This window comes from Hemiscyllium ocellatum, chromosome 16 (genome assembly GCF_020745735.1).
Source record: "Hemiscyllium ocellatum isolate sHemOce1 chromosome 16, sHemOce1.pat.X.cur, whole genome shotgun sequence".
NCBI classification, from domain to species: Eukaryota; Metazoa; Chordata; class Chondrichthyes; order Orectolobiformes; family Hemiscylliidae; genus Hemiscyllium; species Hemiscyllium ocellatum.
In genome coordinates this window covers 67306410-67325951 of record NC_083416.1, presented here as the reverse complement: position 1 = coordinate 67325951, position 19542 = coordinate 67306410, and the positions used below count along the sequence as shown (strand labels likewise).

General features: G+C 39.6%; 1 protein-coding gene across 5 annotated transcripts in view; it reads left to right on the top strand.

Moving 5' to 3' along the window:
* hmgxb3 (HMG box domain containing 3) overlaps window positions 1-19542 on the top strand; it is a 91516-nt gene that overhangs the window by 30329 nt on the left and 41645 nt on the right. For 4 of the 5 annotated variants that reach the window (XM_060837339.1, XM_060837335.1, XM_060837336.1 and 1 more), the window contains 7 exons: window positions 1250-1626; window positions 4722-4840; window positions 8136-8237; window positions 10001-10122; window positions 11873-11977; window positions 12965-13117; window positions 14869-15167. In XM_060837339.1, the coding sequence (XP_060693322.1) occupies window positions 1250-1626; window positions 4722-4840; window positions 8136-8237; window positions 10001-10122; window positions 11873-11977; window positions 12965-13117; window positions 14869-15167 (1277 nt within the window). The remainder of the gene's footprint in view (window positions 1-1249; window positions 1627-4721; window positions 4841-8135; window positions 8238-10000; window positions 10123-11872; window positions 11978-12964; window positions 13118-14868; window positions 15168-19542) is intronic. The other variant, XM_060837337.1, reaches the window with a different exon arrangement.

The following is a 19542-nucleotide window of genomic DNA, read 5'->3' as shown; positions in this document are numbered from 1 at the left end:
AGGCACCTTATGAACTGACATTCTCGATAAATCTGCAAAAATTATGTATCTCAAATACCATGACGTTTACTACATTATTCTATCCAATTATTATAGTTTTTAAAAATGTTATTTACTCTATAAATGTACTTGTTCACTTGAATGGCCTAACGAAATATCAACAATTGATTCAGTTTCAAGTCAATTTGTCCTCAAACACCACAATCCTACCGCAATGTTCGAATAGTCAATTGATGGTGGGTTTGGGAAGGCTCTCTGCCAATAAGTTTTATTTCAGGCAAAGTTGCATTATTATTTAAGTAACCTATACTGAAATAAAGATAAGAGTAGTGAGTATACCTCCTGCATTACATTCCTATTACTCTGTGTTTTTATTTTATTTTGTGCACCTCTTGATTATCCAGAATATTTGATCAACCATCACGCTCCTGGTCCCATACAAGTTAGTTAATAAAACATTTGCTGTACTTAGCCAATTCTTAATGACTTTTTTTCTCAACCAATATTGTTTGTACCAAGTGTGATTATTTCAAATTCATGAATTTGTAACTAGCAACTGAAACTTTTCCACTTAACAAAATTCATATTTTAACATATTGCTCAAAGCACTTTAATATTGATCACACATGTCAAGGGAAGGATTATAAGGTTGAATGACATAAGCCCTTTCCTTCATTTAACGTATCAAGGAATTGAACTTTTTCAAACCTCCAAATGGAGGGACTCTTTCTAATTTTGCACTTTCTTAAAAAGAAAATACATTCTCTTCGAAGCATTGTGTTTAAATGTAAATATTTTAAAATCATTTTAGTTTCTTTTAGTATTTGCATGCCAGAGGAAGTATGGCTCACAGATTAATTGCTGTTTTTCGAAAGAAAAAGTCAAGTGCCTTTGTTTAAAAGTCTCAACATTTCTGTTGTTAAATGGGGACATGCTGAATTAGATTAAAGATAACAAACGTTATTAAAATTAAAGGACTCGCACTTTTTTCCAGTCTGTAATTTATTTGTATTTTAGGTCATTTTACTTGGTCAGTTGCAATGATTAGTTGAAGTTCATAAGCAATTATAGACTGAATTCACATTTTTGATTTGCAATTCCTTTCCAAACAAATTGCACAAAATATTTGGCTTTATTCCTTATGCTTTGTGGTAAAATCTTTGTTAAGTAAAAGCAAGAATATATACACAATACTGAAAAGATTTTGTTTAGCAAGCTCTCAAAGCATATTTTCTCTGTAAACGGACAGGAAACAACAGATGTGTCTGTCGGCACAAAAGACACAGCTCAGTCCAGTTTGGAAAGTTCACAGGCAGTGACCCAGCTGCTTAATGTTGCTTCAGAAGATCAAGGGGAGGAAGAACAGCAACAAATGCAAACTAATTGGCAGCAAACTGTACATGTTGGACCTGATGAATCAGCTGCAGCAATGTCCACTGTACAGACGGAGGAACAGGTACTTCCAGTACAGCTTTGCAACACAGCACTGACAGATGAGCGTACAATGGAATCACAGTCTGAAGTTGTCGTAAAGGAGCTGGAGGTTCTAACACACCAACCTTCACATGTCAGTAACACCGTAATCAGTGGCTCCCATGGAGTTAACAATATGAGACCAGGATCGAGGTTAGTTTATTTTTGCCACATAAATTTGATACTTTTCTGAACTTTGTTGCCAATGGTGGAAAATTACATCAAATCAAGACTGATATAGTTTTGGGAGACTTCTGTAATTTGCAACAAGGAGTAAAGCCAAGTTGAAATGTTGATGCTATTTACCAAGTCCCAGAATCCAGCAAAACGAGCAAAAAGCAGATCTTGATGAAGGGCTTGTGCTTGAAACATCAACTCTGTTTAGATGCTGCCTGACCAACTGTACTTTTCCAGCACCACACTCTTCAAGAAAGCAAATACCATAACAGAACATGCACTGTATAATAATGATTCCCTGTAAAAGCAGAGAGTAGTTTGGCTTTACAGCATATTGACAGATAACAATACAGCGAATAACATTAGCTGACCTATTCATGGTCCCTGATTTGTATTTATGACCATATTTAGTGGACTTGGCAGGAGTTGGGAGGGAGGAAAGGGAGGGAATGAAAAGTAGCTAAAGGTCACTACAAGCTATTTGTTTCCCTTCACTGCTGGTCAGATGCAAACACAAGTGAGAATATTAATTTGTTATGAATGGTTACCGTTTGTCGTATTTTAATCCACTGTTCACATTTAATCCTAGACAGTAAGTGTTGGTAAAGTCATCTGCAGGGAAAGTACCTTAGAAGTATGTAATCCTGTTATTTGCTGAGTAATTGTATACTTGCTAACTTGAGTACTTGAGCAAAGGTGACAAAACATCATGATTCTCGATTTGTCCATTGTACATTTTAAGGATGTTAAAATTTCCAAGATTTATATGCATTTTTTTGGTTTGTTTCTACCCCTTCTTCACAAACAGTTAATAACACACATGCAAATATAAACTGATGCACAAAAGAATCATGTAGAAGAAATAAAATATGTCAATAAAGTCGTGTCGAAATGTGTGGTGCTGGAGAAGCACAGCCGCTCAGGCAGCATCTGAGGAACAGGAGAGTCGATGTTTCGAGTGTAAGCTCTTCATCAGGAATGGGGGGGTGGGGCTAGGGGGAAACTAGCTGGGATTGCATAGGTAGATGAAGGTGGGGGGTGATGGTGATAGATTATATTAGATTCCATACAGTATGAAAATAGGCCTTTCAGCCCAACAAGTCCACACTGACCTCCGAAGAGTAACCCAGCCAGACCCATCCCTCTATCCTATCTATACCTGGGGCAAATGCTCTTAACACTATGGGCAATTTAGATAGGTTGGACAGGAGGGTGGAGCAGATTTTTGGGCAGAGATGAGCAGGTAGGACAGTTAAAAAAGGGCGATGCCAAGTTAAAGTGTTGGATCTGTGATAAGGTGGAGGCTGGGGAAATGAGGAAACTGGTGAAATCAACATTGATCCTGTGCGGTTGGAGGGTGTCAAGGTGGAAGATGAGGCATTCTTCCTTCAGGCATGGAGTGATGAGAGTTTGGTGGTCGAGGCAGCCAAGGACTTGCATGTCCTTGGCGGAGTGGGAGGGGGGAAATTGAAGTATTCGGCCACAGGGCGGTGGGGTTTCTAGGTGCGTGTGTCCCAGACATGTGGAACAGTTCAGGGAACAAGTTGGCATCCCCTCTCCCCAATGTAGAGGAGACCACACCGAGAGCAACAGACACAGTAGGTGACGTGTGTGGAGGAACAGATAATTCTCTGTCAGATGTGGAAGGATCCTTTGGGGCCTTGGATGGAGGTGAGGGGGGAGATGTGGGTGCAGGTTTTGCACCTCTTGTGATGGCAAGACAAGTGCCAGGAGTGGAGGTTGGGTTGATGGGAGGTGTAGACCTAACAAGGGAGTTGTGGAGGGAGCAGTCTCTGCAAAACACAGGTAAGGGTGGGAAGGGAAATATATCTGTGCTGGTGGGGTCTGTTTGTCGCTGGCGGAAATGGCAGAGGATGATGCATTGTATCCGGAGGTTGGTGGGGTGGAAGGTGAGGACTAGGGTTTTATATCTTTCTTGTGATTGGAGGAGTTGGGTTCAAAGGTGGAGTTGTAGGCAATGGAGGAGATGTGTAGGAAGGCATTGTTGACTATGTGGGAGGTGAAATGCAGTCCCTGATTAGGGAAGCCATCTGGGATGTTCTATGGTGGAATTGGTCCTTCTGGGAGCAGATGTGGCGGAGGAATTGTGAGTAAGGGATAGTGTTTTTGCAGGAGACTAGGTGGGAGAAGCTGTAGTCCAGGTAACTGTGGAAGTTGGTGGGTTTGAAGTGTATTCCTGCGTTGAGTCGGTCAGTGGAAATGGAGATGGAGAGGTCCAGGAAGGGAAGGGAGGTGTCCAAGATGGTCCAGGTGAACTTGAGGTCAGGGTGGAAGGTGTTCGTGAATTTCATAAACTTTTCAACCTCTTAGTGGGAGCAGGAGGTGGCACCGATACTGTCATCAATGCAGCGGAGGAAAGGGTAGGGAGTTGTGCTGATACAGCTGCGGAAGATGAACTGATTAGATTAGATTACTTAGTGTGTAAAGAGGCCCATCAGCCCAACAGGTCCACACCGACCCGGCGAAGCACAGCCCACCCATTCCCCTTTACCTAACACTACGGGCAATTTAACATGGCCAATTCACCTGACTTGCACATCTTTGGACTGTGGGAGGAAACCGGATCACCCGGAGGAAACCCATGCAGACACGGGGAGAATGTGCAAACTCCACACAGTGAGCCGCCTGAGTCGGGAATTGAACCCGGGTCTCTGGTGCTGTGAGGCAGCAGTGCTAACTACTATGCCACCATGCCGCCCACCATGGTGGGCGTGATGTTCCACATATCTGACGAAGATGCAGCCATAGTCGGGGCCCATGCGGGTGCCCATGGCAATCTACTTGGTGTGAAAAAAGTGGGAGGATTTGAAGGACCAATTGTTAAGGGTGAGGTCCTGCTCAGCCAATCGAATGAGCACGTCAGTAGAAGGGTACTAGTTGGGTCATTGGGAGGGGAAGAAACTGAAGGATTGGAGGCCCTCGTCATGGCGGATGGATGTGTACAGGGTGAAATAAGGTCGTCCTAATGTCCAGTGAAGAATGTAAATAATTTCACAATATATTTTATCAAGTAAATGCTATACTTATTTCCACCTCTGTCGTATTAATAGACAAGGTTTACAAGTACGACGCAGAAACAAAGCCAAAGGGCGAGCAAAAGCCAGTTTGATGACTGGTGCTGCTCGGTCACGTCCACGTGTTATCCTGCCAGCAACCCCATCCAATGCAGGTAGGTATTAGTGTGGTGATACAAAAATCTTGGTCTTATAATACTTTGCCAATAATCTGATTATTTTTAAATTATTGAGCTGCGTATGGAGATATCTGGACAGATGTGAAATCCTTGGTCAAATTTAGCTTCCAAAGATTGAAATTATTTCGGAGGATAATTCTAGAGTTGAGGGTCATGGCAGTGAAAGTTTGAGGGGTGAGGAGGCATGTTTGATCTCAGAGTGGACATGGCTATGGAAATAGGAAGGGGCAAGGCCGGAGTGTAATTTGAAAATTAGGCAAACCTTTAAATGTGAGACTAGTAAAGGCAATTACCCCATATGCCTTCTTAACCACCTTATGTACTCTTGCCCTGCTACTTTCAAAAAGCAAACTCCTTCTGATCTTCAGTACTTTCCAGTGTCCTACCATTCTAAGTGTAATTCTTTACCTTATGACCCCTCCCCAGTATGTTTCTTTCAGCTGACCAGTCTGTCACCTGACCAGTCTGTCTATAACTCACAGCAATTTACCCTCCTCTCCCTCCCCTACCCATCTACCCACCAACCAATTTTCATGTCATCTGTGTGCTGCTTGATCATTTTTCCCTACACTTAAGTCTAAATTATTAACGTGCACTACAGACAGCCTCTGTACTGAGCCTTGTGGAGCCTTACTGCAAGTAAACGTTCAGTCGTAGAAATATTCCTCAACTATCACCTGTCTCTCTGCCAATTTTGGCTGCTGTGTGCCACTTTGCCTTGGATATAATTGATTCTTACTTTCTTGATCAGTCTGCCACGAGTAACCTTATCAAAGCCTTGCTAAAGTTCATGTTCACTAAACGAAATGAATTTGCCCAATCAACGCTACTGGTTGCTACTTTTAAAAACATGATCAAATTTGTCAAATGCCATCTTCCCTGAATCCATACTGACTATCCTTGATCCTTATCTGTCCAAGTTCAGATATTTTCTGTTCATCACAATTCTTTCTAATCTCCCCACCACAAAGATTAGACTGGCCAGAAATTTCCTCATCTGTCCTTTTCTGGCTCTTTTTAAAAGGTTGACAACATTAGCACGCCTCTGGACCTCAGCTGCAGTTGGAGAGGGTTTTAAAGTTACTGCCAACGGTCCTATTAGTTCCTCCCTTGCCTCCCTCAATATTCCGGAATACATCTCACATGGTCCTGCAGATTTGTCCTCTTTTTAAGGCAGCTCAATCGATCAGTACCTATTCTCTATCCATGGATGTAAGTTTGTTCGCTGAGCTGGAAGGTTCGTTTTCAGACGTTTCGTCACCATACTAGGTAACAGCTTTACCTCCAGTGAAGTACTGGTGGTATGGCCCACTTTTTATTTGTGTTTAGGTTTCCTTGAGTTAGTGATGTCATTTCCTGTACTTTTTCTCGGGTGGTAAATGGAATCCAAGTCAATGTGTTTGTTGATAGAGTTCCGGTTAGAGTGCCACGCTTCTAGGAATTCTCACACGTGTCTCCGTTTGGCTTGTCCCCAGATGGATGTGTTGTCCCAGTCAAAGTAGTATCCTTCCTCATCTGTATATAAGGATACTAATGAGAGAGGGTCATGTCTTTTTGTGGCTAGTTTTCTACCTGTTTGTTCAATGTAGTGTTTGTTACAGTTTTTGCAAGGTATTTTGTAAATGACATTAGATTTGGTTGTTGTCTGTATGGGGTCTTTCAAGTTCATCAGCTGCTGTTTTATTGCGTTGGTAGGTTTGTGGGCTACCATGTTGCCACGAGGTCTGAGTAGTCTGGCAGTCATTTCCAAGATGTCTTTGATGTAGGGGAGAGTGGCTAGGTGGCTTGTTTGGGTTTGTTGCTGAGAAAATCGGCAGACTGTATTCATTGGGTACTCATTCTTTTTGAAAATGCTGTTCTTTTCCTATGCTCTTTGTAGGTCCTCTGCGCTGCAGTGTGTAGTGGCTCATTGAAATCATGTTCTGATGCAGCTTCGATTGTGGGTGTGGGGATGATTGCTTCTGTAGTTCAGTATTTGGTCTGTATGTGTAATTTTCCTGTCATCGCTGGTTTGAAGTTTCTCCCATTCACCAATCCCTGAGAAAAAGAACAGGAAGTGACATCGCCACGAAAAAAATTACATGACCAACTCAAGGAAACCTAAACACATAAATAAAAAGCGGGCCATACCACCAGTGCTTCACCGGAGTCCTGCTGATGTTGCCTAGTATGGTGATGAAATGTCTGAAAACGAATCTTCCAGCTCAACGAGAGAACTTACATGCCAAACCTCAACCTGAGCTACAAGTCTTCTCAAAACTCCGTATTCTTTTTCTATCTTAATTTTTTTCTAATGTTTTGCAGTATTCCATCCTAATGTCTATCTCAGGGTTGTCTATTCTTTTCCATTGTGAAGGCCAGCATAAAAGTTTTATTGAAGACTCTACCCGCATCTTCTTAGACCATACAGTAACATTATTTCTACCCTTTCCATGTTTAAAAAAGTACTGTGTGTTTTCCTTTAGTCTGCCTTGGCCTCAATCATATTTTAGTAACATTAGCCTTTTCCCAATTTAGAACTTCTTTTCCCAACTTGTTTAAAATGCTCCTTGACTGGTGTACTTTGGACCTGCTGGAGCTCATCTTCAAATATTAGCTCGAGAACTGTCCCCTCCCTTGTTAGGCTTTTTATGTGCTGGCCAAAAAAAACTTCCCTTTGTTACGTAAGAACTTTTTTTCCTTACCTACCTTCAGTACTAAAACTATTCAGTTAATATTTTGGGTATTTTAAAAAAGGCTATTACTGCCTTATTATAGTTGCACTTCTTTGAAATTTTATTGCACATTTATTCCTCTAAGTCCTGCTGACTCTATGGGACTAATAGTACGCACTCAGCAACATGTTTGCCCCTTTTGTGTTTTTTTTTACTTGTACCCATCAGTTTTATTTGATCCTTCCATGATATCGTCTCTCTTCACTGCTATAATTGATTCCTTGATCAATATTGCTTTTAGAAATCAGATTTTAGATTTGCAATTAAAATCATGCATTGTAGTTGTAACACAGCAAGTATGTGTCATAGCAGAACTTCTGCTTAAAATATGTGTGGATGTCAAACAATTTTATTTTAAGTGCCCTTTTGTCCATCTCTACAAATTTCCCCATATCCTTTGCTGAAGAACAGTTTCACCCCATCGATAAAAATACTCATCCCTGGTATTGTTCTAATAGATCTCCACATCTTGGCATTTTTCTTAAAATGTGCTCATCAGCAATTGACATTAGTGGAAGCCCAGTCATGAATGTTATATTATACTGTGTTTTCTTTAGCTTCACAGTCTGGGGTCACCTATATTCGAGTGGTTACAATGCCCGTCAATCAAGCAGAACCAGCAGAATCTAATGTGTCTTCACCAAGTCAGAAAGCCATAGGTATGCAACCTTTTAGTCAATTAAAAGCAATATTTCCCACTCTATTTCCTAGTAATTTGCTCATATAAAAACTCTCTATCAAATATCTATTCCATGATATCATGTGCTGAATATTAACCCGAAAGCAGGATAGTTAAGTCTAATTTTGTTGTCAACAATCTCTCTGATTGGAAATTTTCCAAAATTCAATATTTGGCAAACGTTTTTTTTATAGAAGATAGTCTTCCAACTTGAATTAACTGCATGTAATTGAAATCGGATTAAAAGCTATCACTGAGGTGCTGTTTTCCTGAGGGAATAAGTTTGGGTTGAAGCCTGTATTTCATACTCAGCTAAAAGCCAAAACATTTTGCCCACTGATGCCAAAATGGTATCAGGAGGGTTACAAGCCTTTGATCTGATGGCTGCTACAACTTTGCAAAGAGTTAAGCCCTGTAACCTAGCGAAATGGTGACTTGTTTAAACGTCTTCTAATTCCGTGACAAGCCCGGGCATGGTCTTTGCCTGCTTTCAGTTGGTTTGAAAAAGACAGCTGTCAACTCCCACCTCTCTTAACCCCCCCCCCCCCCCCCCCCCCCCCGCCAAAGACGGGCTTTTAACAAGTACTTATCTACTTTAGTTGGCCTAATTCAGAGCACAGGCATGTTTGGAAACTCACGCAGCCTCCACCTTTCCAAATGTTGCATGAACCTGCATGACACCATTGCTGGGTTTGTTTTTCAACCATCCTTCTCCACTGCATTCTGAAATAGTCTCTGATAGTCTGACCCTATGTGTTTCAAGTTTGAATGTCACTACATTTTATTTGCATGTTACTTTTCTGTTCTGTTCTAGTACATTGCATTTCCTTCTAATTATTAGAACAAACTTTTAAAATTTGAGAGTGTAGTTCAAAGTTTGAAGTCTATTTATATTATAGGAATCTATTCATAGAATTGTAATCCTAAAACTCATTTATAGCTATATTTAAATTTTTGTGCTTTTGTTTGTATACAGCTAATGGTTGAAAGGCTGCAACTCTGTAGCTGTTTAATGCTGGAAAATTGCTATCAATTTTGTAAATAAAATACGAGTAAGACAAAGTATAGTGAAGTCCACATTGTCTGGATCACAAGCATCTGGAATTGTCATGCAAACAACATCCAAGATTGAAAAGGAGAATTCTGGATAGTTGGGATTCAGATAAAGGCGAATTTACTGGCATTAGCAATTAGAAGGGAATTATGATTCAGATTCTTTAATAAAGCCAGTTCAAGACTTGACTTATTGATAAAGACAAAAGCACCCAGAATGACCAGGATGCAGGTATTTATGACTGGTCCCAGTGCTTGTTGTTAGAACGCATTCAACTTGTGGCAGTGATGAGCTGAGTTTTCCCAGCCACCAATATTATCTCTCAAAAAACTGACATGTTCAGGTAACTGGCAGCCCCATTGCTTGTGCATGCTGGATATGGGGAGATTATTGTAACATCTATGTAAAATTAGAGTGAATCCTGAACCTTTAGCAAGCTGAGAATTCATTTTGAAGATTATCACATTGTTACTTAAAAAAAAAACACCAGCAATTTGTATCATGGAGTTTAACATGTGGCCTAGGATTAGGATGAAAAAATAAATTTAAACCAACTGATCATTATGCAGGAATCTTGGAGTTTGTCATCATAGTGTTCTAGTGTCCAAAATGATTGTATCAAAAGATAATGTAATAACAAAACTTCTTCATGCGATAGGAGAAGACTAAAAATTATTATTCTTTTTTAGCTAGAGGTTCCTTGGCAAAGAGCTTATTGAGTTCTCCTCCTCCATCAGGTCTGAAACCCAGCACCTTAAAGCAACTGGGACATTCTGTTTTACATCCAAATTATGAAGAAGGAGAAGAACAGGTATGTTTGCGCATTTACCAAAATGAGTGATTTTAATATTTTGTGATATCAAAGTAACTTGGATAGGCATTCCAGTTAAAGAATGTTAGCTCATTTTATTTTAAAAACTCATACATTATTCCTAATTTTGCTTTCATCTAAGTTGAGCTGACAGAGTTGAAGGGGAGAAGGGAAAAAGTGGTTATCCCACAATCCAATTGCGATTCCTGCACTTTTGCTGATTAGGAAACATGTTTGAGAGGGCAACTTCCCTCAGGAAAGAAAGATTAGCCTGGAATAATGTCTTCAATGTTATACTGAAATTGTAAATGTCAATTAGCTATAATCCATGAGGGGCTGTACGTATCTCTTTTTGTTCTCTGCATTTCCATGGGTTGCTATGGAAATGCATCAAATCTGACAGCAGAATGGTGAAAAAGGGTCCCGAGTGAACTTGCTCTTTGAGATTCTTTGAGGGCCAGGAGAAGTAAAGGTGTTTTACCAGGTTGCACCAGGGGGTCCTCGGCTCCTCTAGACCAGACATTCCTCATTGTTGCCTTATGCCTCTAGCAGTGTCATTCAAAGGATGAATTTTCCACTTCCACCTCAACCTGTGACATTTCCCACTGACTTCAGGCAGATCACAGTCCATTATTTTGGGAGACTTCATGTTAAAATCTTGTCGCTCGCCACAAGTTCTCTGTGAAGAGGTTTCACTCCAAATTAAAATCAAGCTCTGTTCCATTGTACAAATGACTAAAATGTTGTTTCACTTCATAATGGACTCTCCAAAAAGTAGCATTCAAGCTAGCCATCTTTGTTTAATACTAAGCTGTTTGTTATCATTTTTAAGCTTAGTATGATTTATAAACCTTCGCTTATTCCTGCCTCCCAGGCCATTGCTAACTTCAAAAGAGTTTCAAGCTATTGCTTCTCCATATTTTGGTTAGAATGATAAATTGCTGCTTTGTGCTTTGCATAATATCATACTCCAAAGTGCATGTTAATTTAAAGGATGTCTGTCTAGGTGATAGATTTTGCCTTTTCAGTTGGGGAGGACTGCAGATGCTGGAAATCAGAGTCTAGATTAAAGTGGTGCTGGAAAAGCACAGCAAGTCAGACAGTATCCAAGGAGCAGGAAAATCGATGTTTCAGGCAAAAGCCCTTCATCAGGAAGGGCTTCATCCTGATGAAGAGCTTTTGCCCAAAACGTCGATTTTCCTGCTCCTCTGAAGCTTCCTGACCTGCTGTGTTTTTCCGGTAGCACTTGAATCTAGACTGCACTACCTCATAGTATATTATTTTATGGTGTTTATACCTTTTGAGTGAGGGATAATCTTATCCGAGGCTATTAGCAATACTAGAATATAAAGTTAAATTAATAATTGAATCAAGAAATATGGAGCAAGAGCAGGTGAATTGAGTCAAGAGAAATGTAAATCAGTCTTGATCTTGATGAAGTCTGTTCTGTCATTTTAAGGGGCAATTGGTTTTCGTATCTTCAACATTCACCTTTTTTTTTAAACTGTTAGGCAGGTGGTGCAGTATGGTCTAACTATGTGTTCCCTCCAAGAGATTAGAATGTTTTATGGTCATAGTACCATTATTGACAGGTTGTCTTGAGAAATAATTTAATAATGAGATGAACTGACTTAAAATAAAAGTTAAGGTATTATTTTAAATTGAGGGGCTCAGCATCCTGCTGCAGAAGCTGCAAGTCATTCATTTGTAACTGTAGTTATAAAGAATATTTGTTTTTCTTTATCTATAGACAGGATTAAAAGCTGCCACAGAGAATGGGTCACCTCAGGCGGGTGCAGTTTCAGTCAAAACTGTGTGTCTGACTCTTCCAAAAACAAACAAAGCCAGCGCCTTTGTAAGTACAGGTATAGTAATTGAAACTCAGTTAGAACTTTGATTGCAATATTCTGTCGTTTTTAATTATCATTACAATTTCCACAGTGAAAGCATCAGTCATCCTGCAAAGTGTCGCTCTTTGGTCATATGTTACTTTAATGGATCCTAACCCAGATGGCAGGTTTGACTTGCAGTTGGGTGGAAAGGCTGCCCCAGTTGAGAATCTGGAAATCGTAGAAGGGTTAATCCCTGCCTTGAGAAGGCTTTGGATGAAGCCGAGGATTGGATATCAGCTCTCTGAAGGTGCTAAGGGACAACATTATTGCACCTAGTTTCACTTCTTCCCAAAGTTATTTTTAGCTCCATCAAGCTGCAGAGTTTTCCAGAAATTGACTTGCTTTGTTTAAATTTACAAAGTGACCTGGTTTTAATCTGAAACTTAATCTCATTAAGATATTAAAATTCCACCAGTTTGCCAGGAGTGGATTGATTTGCCTTTCATCTGTCCTACCAACATTAAACCTGGAGGTGAATGGATTGGAGTTGAGGTTGAGCCTTGTCAAATTTTAGTATTTTGTGATCCCTAACCCACCCATTTTTTGGGAGTTTAAAATAGTCTGTATGTTGCTGCCAAGTGGAATTAGTGTCTTTACTGATAGTACAGTAGTCGGAGTAGAGGGAAGAGGTGAGAAAATGAAAAGAGTTTTGTTCCTCTGGGCAAATACCTGTCCACTGAAATTTCTTTTGATGGCACTGCAGGCATCAGTAGAATGTGGAAGAAACCAAGTATGGAGCTGTATCCTATATGTGGCCATTTACCAAGAGTCCCATTGTTGCTGTGTTCCTAGTAACCTTGTAAAGTGTTTGTTTATTTATGAATTATGAGCTTTTAGATTCTCTTCCTGAGGTAATTCTGAGTGTATTACGTGATTCTTTATGAAGTCTCCTGTATTTACGTTTCTAGCATGGTGTGGGTCAATAATCTAACATTTATTGTGCTCTTAAGGACCTTGGTTTGGCAACTTGCAGAGGTAAAGGACGTTGCAAGAATCCCAAATGTACATATGTCTACATGAACCGGTACAAACCAGGAATCTGTCCAAAGTGTGGCTATGACTTCACAAGAGACAAACAGGATCTAAAGCCATCAAAACCTGTTGTGAGTACTATATTCAAGATAAATAGTGTACAGTAACAAGGTTCAGACAGGAACAAAGTAAGCCATTAACCCCTGAGCTTGTCTCATAATTTAATACATTTTCTTCAAAGGTTTGGTGTCCAGAACTGTACTGAATATTCCTGATGTGATCCAACCAGAACTTTTTTTGACAGAAGGATGACTTCTGCACTGTTTACAGTGTGACCTATTTTTGTGTCATTGCAAATTTAGATATGTGGGTTTCTATCCAACCCAATTCATTAGTGCACAGGGTGATTAGCTGTGGAATAGATGCAGAACTTTGTGAGACACAATTATTCACAAAGGTCACTTATGTCCCTTCAATTCCACTGGTTTCTAGCACTGCAAGTAAATAGCATCATTGAAGTTCCTCAGTTTACCAATTCAACCATTTCTTTTTTAAAAAAAACAATCAGGTTTATCAGTGATGGCTCTACCTTTCACAGGCTCTTGCTCGCCATGTCTGATCAACTGAAGATTTTCAAATATTCAGTCACCCATCTTTAATTGTGGACCCTAGAAATTTCCTGACAATAGATTAGATGAACTGACCCCTAATTCCTTAACTTTTATCTTTGGCACCTCTCTTAAATGGTGGAGTGCAGACTTCCAGTCTGAATGAATGATTACTGAATTGTGAGAAATACAAAAAATTATACTTGAGGTATCTGCAATATTCTTCAAATTCTTTGAATGGAAACTATCTAATGTTGGGGATTTGTCACTTTTTTTGTTTTTGGTTCTGTTAATTTGCCTGAGTACCTGATTCTATATTTGTTTCCTCTGAATCTCTGACATTCCAACCTCAAACAATCCTGAAAATATTGTCTCTCAGTGTTAGCTCAGCATGGAGGAGTCAAGAGTGTGGTGCTGGAAAAGCACGGCCGAGGCGTCCTAGGAGCAGGAGTATTTCTTCTTTTCCCTTATTTTGAAAGGTTATCAGTTTTTGAGGGCCTACGTTGCTCCTGACGACCTCTTTTATATTTGAATATAATTATAAATTTTGTTGATTTTTTAAAAAAAATGCTTTGTCTTTTTGTCATACTTTTTTGAAGTGCTTACTATATGTTTTATCACCCTTTGCTTTGCTTTGCACTTTTCTCATTTTCCAGAGTTTGTTTTTTTTTGTTTTTCTGATAAATTTCATGTTGCTACTTGTGTCTTTTATTGTTTATGGTTGTCATTTGGCAAATAGGGTTCTTGCCCTTTAAGGGTATGACCAGATTCTGTACCTTTAATTGGTTTTCAAATATCACCAACCTTCAATTTTTTTAACCTATTATCAGATATACCAGTTAACTGCAGACAGGCTGTAGCTTTAATGCTGCTTGTACCTAAATCTTGTAACTTGTGTTTCTCCCTTTCAAGTACCAAACTTGAGTCATTCGTATTATGATGACTATTTGACAAATGTTCTCATGCCATTGGACTGTTAACTGCATTCATTTGATCAATGATTCTAACAAAGTATGCCCACTTATTTGTTCTAAAACATGCCATATATGTTCATGTATTTTTCAGCAAAAAAAACAAAGCAAAAACCTTTATACAAGTTGAGAACCAGTCTTGATGAGCGCAAGATTCAAAACTTGTGCAGCATGTTCCTTTTGTCATGCGTACTCATGTTCTGTACTGCCAAACTAGATGTTAAAGGTATTGCGGATAGCTTCTGGTTCCTTTTTTATTTGTTTACATTTTTAAAAATATGAAGTTTTCCATTTTAATTTCAGATAAACAGCGCACTTTCCTTGGGTCTGTTGAATCCAGAAGAGGGGCTAACTCAGGCCTCAAAGGATTTACAACGCCAAACTACATTGCTACTGCTCAGGAGAACAGTTCAGATCCCTGAGAATGAGGCTGAACTTCATGAAGTTTTTAGTCTAATTCAGGAAATGAACAGCTCAAGGTTGATCTTATCGACAGTAAATGAGACCATAACACTTGAACAAAATTCGTGGCCAAATTACTTTGAATCTTCAGCCACTATCTGTGGTTTGTGTGACAGCCAGTTGTACAAGGGTGGACAGAAGTAAGGATCTTTTTTTACTCCAGTGTTATCTATTTGAGTACTGCATTGTTACACAAGGCATGCCTTGGAATTGAGAAACAAGTGTGTCTATCTGTTACTAATCTCTCACCATACTATGATGTTGCAAGGATCAAAGCTGCTGTGATGTTTTATAAAATAATTTGAAGTTTCAACATTCAGGAAGCTGCATTCCAGATTATCTGTTTATCTGCTGCTGCCGCCTGCCTTTTTGTTTGTTTGTTTGTGGACTGTGGGCATCACTGGCTAGACCAGCATTTATTTCTCACCCTTATTGCCTTGGGTAGTTGCAGGTGATAATGAGCTATCTTCTTGAACTGTCAAAGGGACGCTCATTGAATACAGTTGGTTTTGCTCTAATATGGGTTTATTCAATACGAATTGGCTATAACATGATTGAAGAATATCAACCATTATTTGTAGAAACTGGACTTTCTTTACTTGTATTCGCAATAATACGATTCCGGCTCCATCAGTTTAAATGGCACTGATATTAAATGATTTTCTTATAATACGGGAACAGAACTGTCACTGACTGTACATTGAGATAGATGTATTAAATGTCAATGTATTGCAAAATTATTCACATAGTGTGCTTTTCCTGAAAGCATCAGACTTCTTTAGCATGCTTTAGTTATCCTTTAGAGGCCATTTTTGCGAGTATTTCTTGAGCATCATTATTTTTTATTTTCTGTGATATGGGTTTCACTGAAATGTCCATTTATTTCCCATTCTTAATTATTCTTGAATTGGTTGGCTTGCTAGGTCATTTTTAAGGGCAGTTAAGGTTGCAGTGGATTTGAAACACTGTGTAGATCAAGCTGCATAAGAATGGTAAATTTTCTTCCCTAAAGAACATTAATGAAACAGATGGACTTTTGCAATAATCAGTGATAAGTTGTAAAAGTCACCAACACTGATGTGCCAGATGGATTCACCTCACATCTGTGATGGATTTGAACCCATGTTCCTTGAGCATTAACCTGGGCCTCCAGTGACACATGACTGCTGTGCCACTGTCTTCCTCCCAAATTGAACATTAAAAGAATATATTTAATCTACCAAAGAAGACTAATTAGAGAGAGTGTTGGCTATTAAATGTATGTACCATTAATGAGCTGCAGAGGCTCTGGATGGCTTGGGCTACAAATTGGCTGTTCCATTTTTGTGATTGGTGGCTATGTTGAAGGAGGGAAGGTTCACACTCAAGTTCTGTTTATTTGCCTTCTAATTTGTGGCCAGTTTTTGCATTTGTTCAGTTACTTCTGCAGATAGACTTGCTAATATTGTAAGCTGATTATGTAATGAATCTAGGACATAAACCTAGGTTTTACCAGTCCATAGCTCATCGCTGAACATTTGAACCAGCAAATTGCTCAGAACATGGGAAGAGTAGGACAAAAAAAATCCTGTGTAGCTTAAGACAAAATCGGCTCCTGATCCCTGAGGATAATGAAAATTAAAATATAGCTCAGGATGTTAGGACAGCATGTACTTGGACCACTCTTGGAGCAGTTTACGTGTTCTCTGACTCTATGCACAACAGTGCTGCAATTAAATATTAACCAGTAACTGAGCTGTACGGACCCAAGAAGGTTTGACCTTCTGTGATTTCAGGGAAACTGATTAGAGCAACAATTGTAAACAAAGAGCACCTCCATTTGTTTATAGAGAATTACAATTATTAAAAACTAGAATAAACCTTTTACTGATGGAATTTCATTTCGATGAATGTGAGGTGTGTTGCATTTTTTTGAAAAAGCAAACCAGGGCATGGTAAGGTCGTGGGGAGTGTTGCTGAGCCAAGAGATCTTGGAGTGCAGGTTCATAGCTCCTTGAAAGTGGAGTCGCAGGTATACAGGATAGTGAAGAAGGCATTTGGCTTGCCTTTATTGGTGAGTGCATTGAGTATCGGAGTTGGGAGTCATGTTGCGGCTGTACAGAACATTGGTTAGGCCACTGTTTGAATACTGCATGCAGTTTTGGTCTCCCTGCTATAGGAAGGATGTTGTGAGACTTGAAAGGTTTCAGCAAAGGTTTACAAGGAGTTGCCGAGGTTGGAGGGTTTGAGCTACGGAGAGAGGCTGAATAGGCTGGGACTATTTTCCCTGGAGCATCGGAGACTGAGGGGCGAGCTTATAGAGGCTTATAAAATCATAAGGGGCATGAGTATGGTAAGTAGACAAAAGTCTTTTTCCTGGGGTAGGGAAGCCCAAAACTAGAGGACATAGGATTAAGGTGAGAGGGCAAAGATTTAAAACTAAGGGGAAAGTGTTTCATGCAGTCTTGTGTTTATCGAATGACCTCCAAAGGAAGTCGTTGAGCCTCGTACATTTACAACTTTTAAAAGGCATCTGAATGTATATCTGAATAGGAAGTGTTTAAAGGGACATGGGCCAAAGACTGACAAATGGAACTAGATTTATTTAAGATATCTGGTCAGCGTGGACGAGTTGGACCAAAGGGTGTGTTTCTGTCCTGTATATCTCTGACTCTATGTACAAATGCAAAGATTTTGTTACGTCTGAGGTGAAATGAAAGAATTATAATTATAATGAAATGAAAGAATTATTATCTATCTTAGTAGGAGGAATAGGCGAAAAAGAATATTATTTAAAAAGTGACAACAGCATGTTATGCGGCGCAGCGTTTTGGGTGTCCTTGTACCTGAAGTGTGCAATTAATCACAATGGCACAGTGGTTAGCACTGCTGCCTTACAGTGCCAGAGACCCGGGTTCAATTCACACCTCAGGCGACTGTGACTGTGTAGAGTTTGCACATTCTCTCTGTGGCTGCATGGGTTTTCTCTGGGTGCTCCAGTTTCCTCCCGCAGACCAAAAATGTGCAAATTAGGTGAATTGGTCATGTTAAATTGCCCGTAGCGTCAGGGGCAGGGGTAAATGTAGGGGAATGGGTCTGGGTGGCTGCGCTTCAGCGGGTTGCTGTGGACTTGTTGGCCTGAAGGGCCTGCTTCCACATTAATCTAATCTAATCTAATCTAATCTAAATCTCTAATCATGTTGGCAGTACTCTGAAAGTAATGAGGAAATCATGGAATATTGGTCCTATTGCCCTTTATGAAACATACCTACAGTACTGTGTGCAGGTGTTGCCTCCTTATTTAAGGAGAAATAATTGGACATTGATTTTAGCAGTAAACATTTTACAATATAATTCTAATGTTAATTAGCGGGGAAAGGAGGTTTCAACTGAAAAGGTGAATTCCATCTCGGGTATTCTATATAACAAGCGATTGCCTCACATAGTTACAGGTGCATTCGTCAGTTTCCATATACAAGTGGCAGGCAGATGTTCAATCTGTCAATCTGATCTCCAATACATAGAATCTCCTTTCAAGTCACGTTTGCTAAAAGTGATATTCTAGTTGTTAGCGGTCGCAAGTTTGGATGTTCTTCTATGGGACTTCAAGTTTTTGTAGTGCATCTTGTAGAAGGTACACTGCTATTGCTGCATTGGTGATGGAGGGAATGAATGTCAGATCTGGCTGTTTTGTCTTTGGTATGGGCTTCTATGTTGTTAGAGCTTTACGCTCCTGATTTGTGCCTTGTAGATTGATGCAAAAGGCTTTGAGGAATTGGGAGGTCAATGATTGTACTGTATTTATGTGACTTGTCCAGTTCAGTTTCTGGTCACTAATAATCCCACGATTTTTTATAGTCAGCATTTCAGCAATGATAATGCCATACCAAGGAGCTATGGTTAGAATCTCCCTTATTGGAGATGGTAATTGTCCGACAGTATAGCACAGAGTTTGCTCATCATTTGTCAGCACAAACCTGAATGTTGTGTTTCAATATGGACTGGGTCACGAATAGCTTTGAACATTGTACATTGATCAGTGAAAATCTCCAAATCAGATCTGCTCTCACATAACCAGCCTTGCTTTATTCTCAGAATCTTCATCTTTTTTCCTCACCAAGATTTTCTTGAATTGCAACTTCTGTTCTTAACGCAGATATCTATTATTGTGGATTTTTAGACAGGTGTAATTGGATAACCTGCTAGCTGTCTATATACTTTTCATTCCAGCTGTAAAGCAACCTAAATCACAAACAATTTCCAGAGATTCAACATATTGTCAGAATTAACTTGGTTTCAATTTGATCTTAAAAGGACACCACACAAGTAGAAAATACAGGCTTTTCCCAGGGCAATCACAGAAGTTAATAAGTTAAGAAAATTGTCTTATGTGGAAAGCTTCAGTTAGTTGTGCCTTTACTCCATGGAGTTTAGATTTGGTGTTCAGAACAATGAGAGGTAATCTAACTGAATGGTATAAAATTACCAGGGATTTTACAGTTGGTGAGAGGAAATTTCCCCTCAGGACAGAATCTA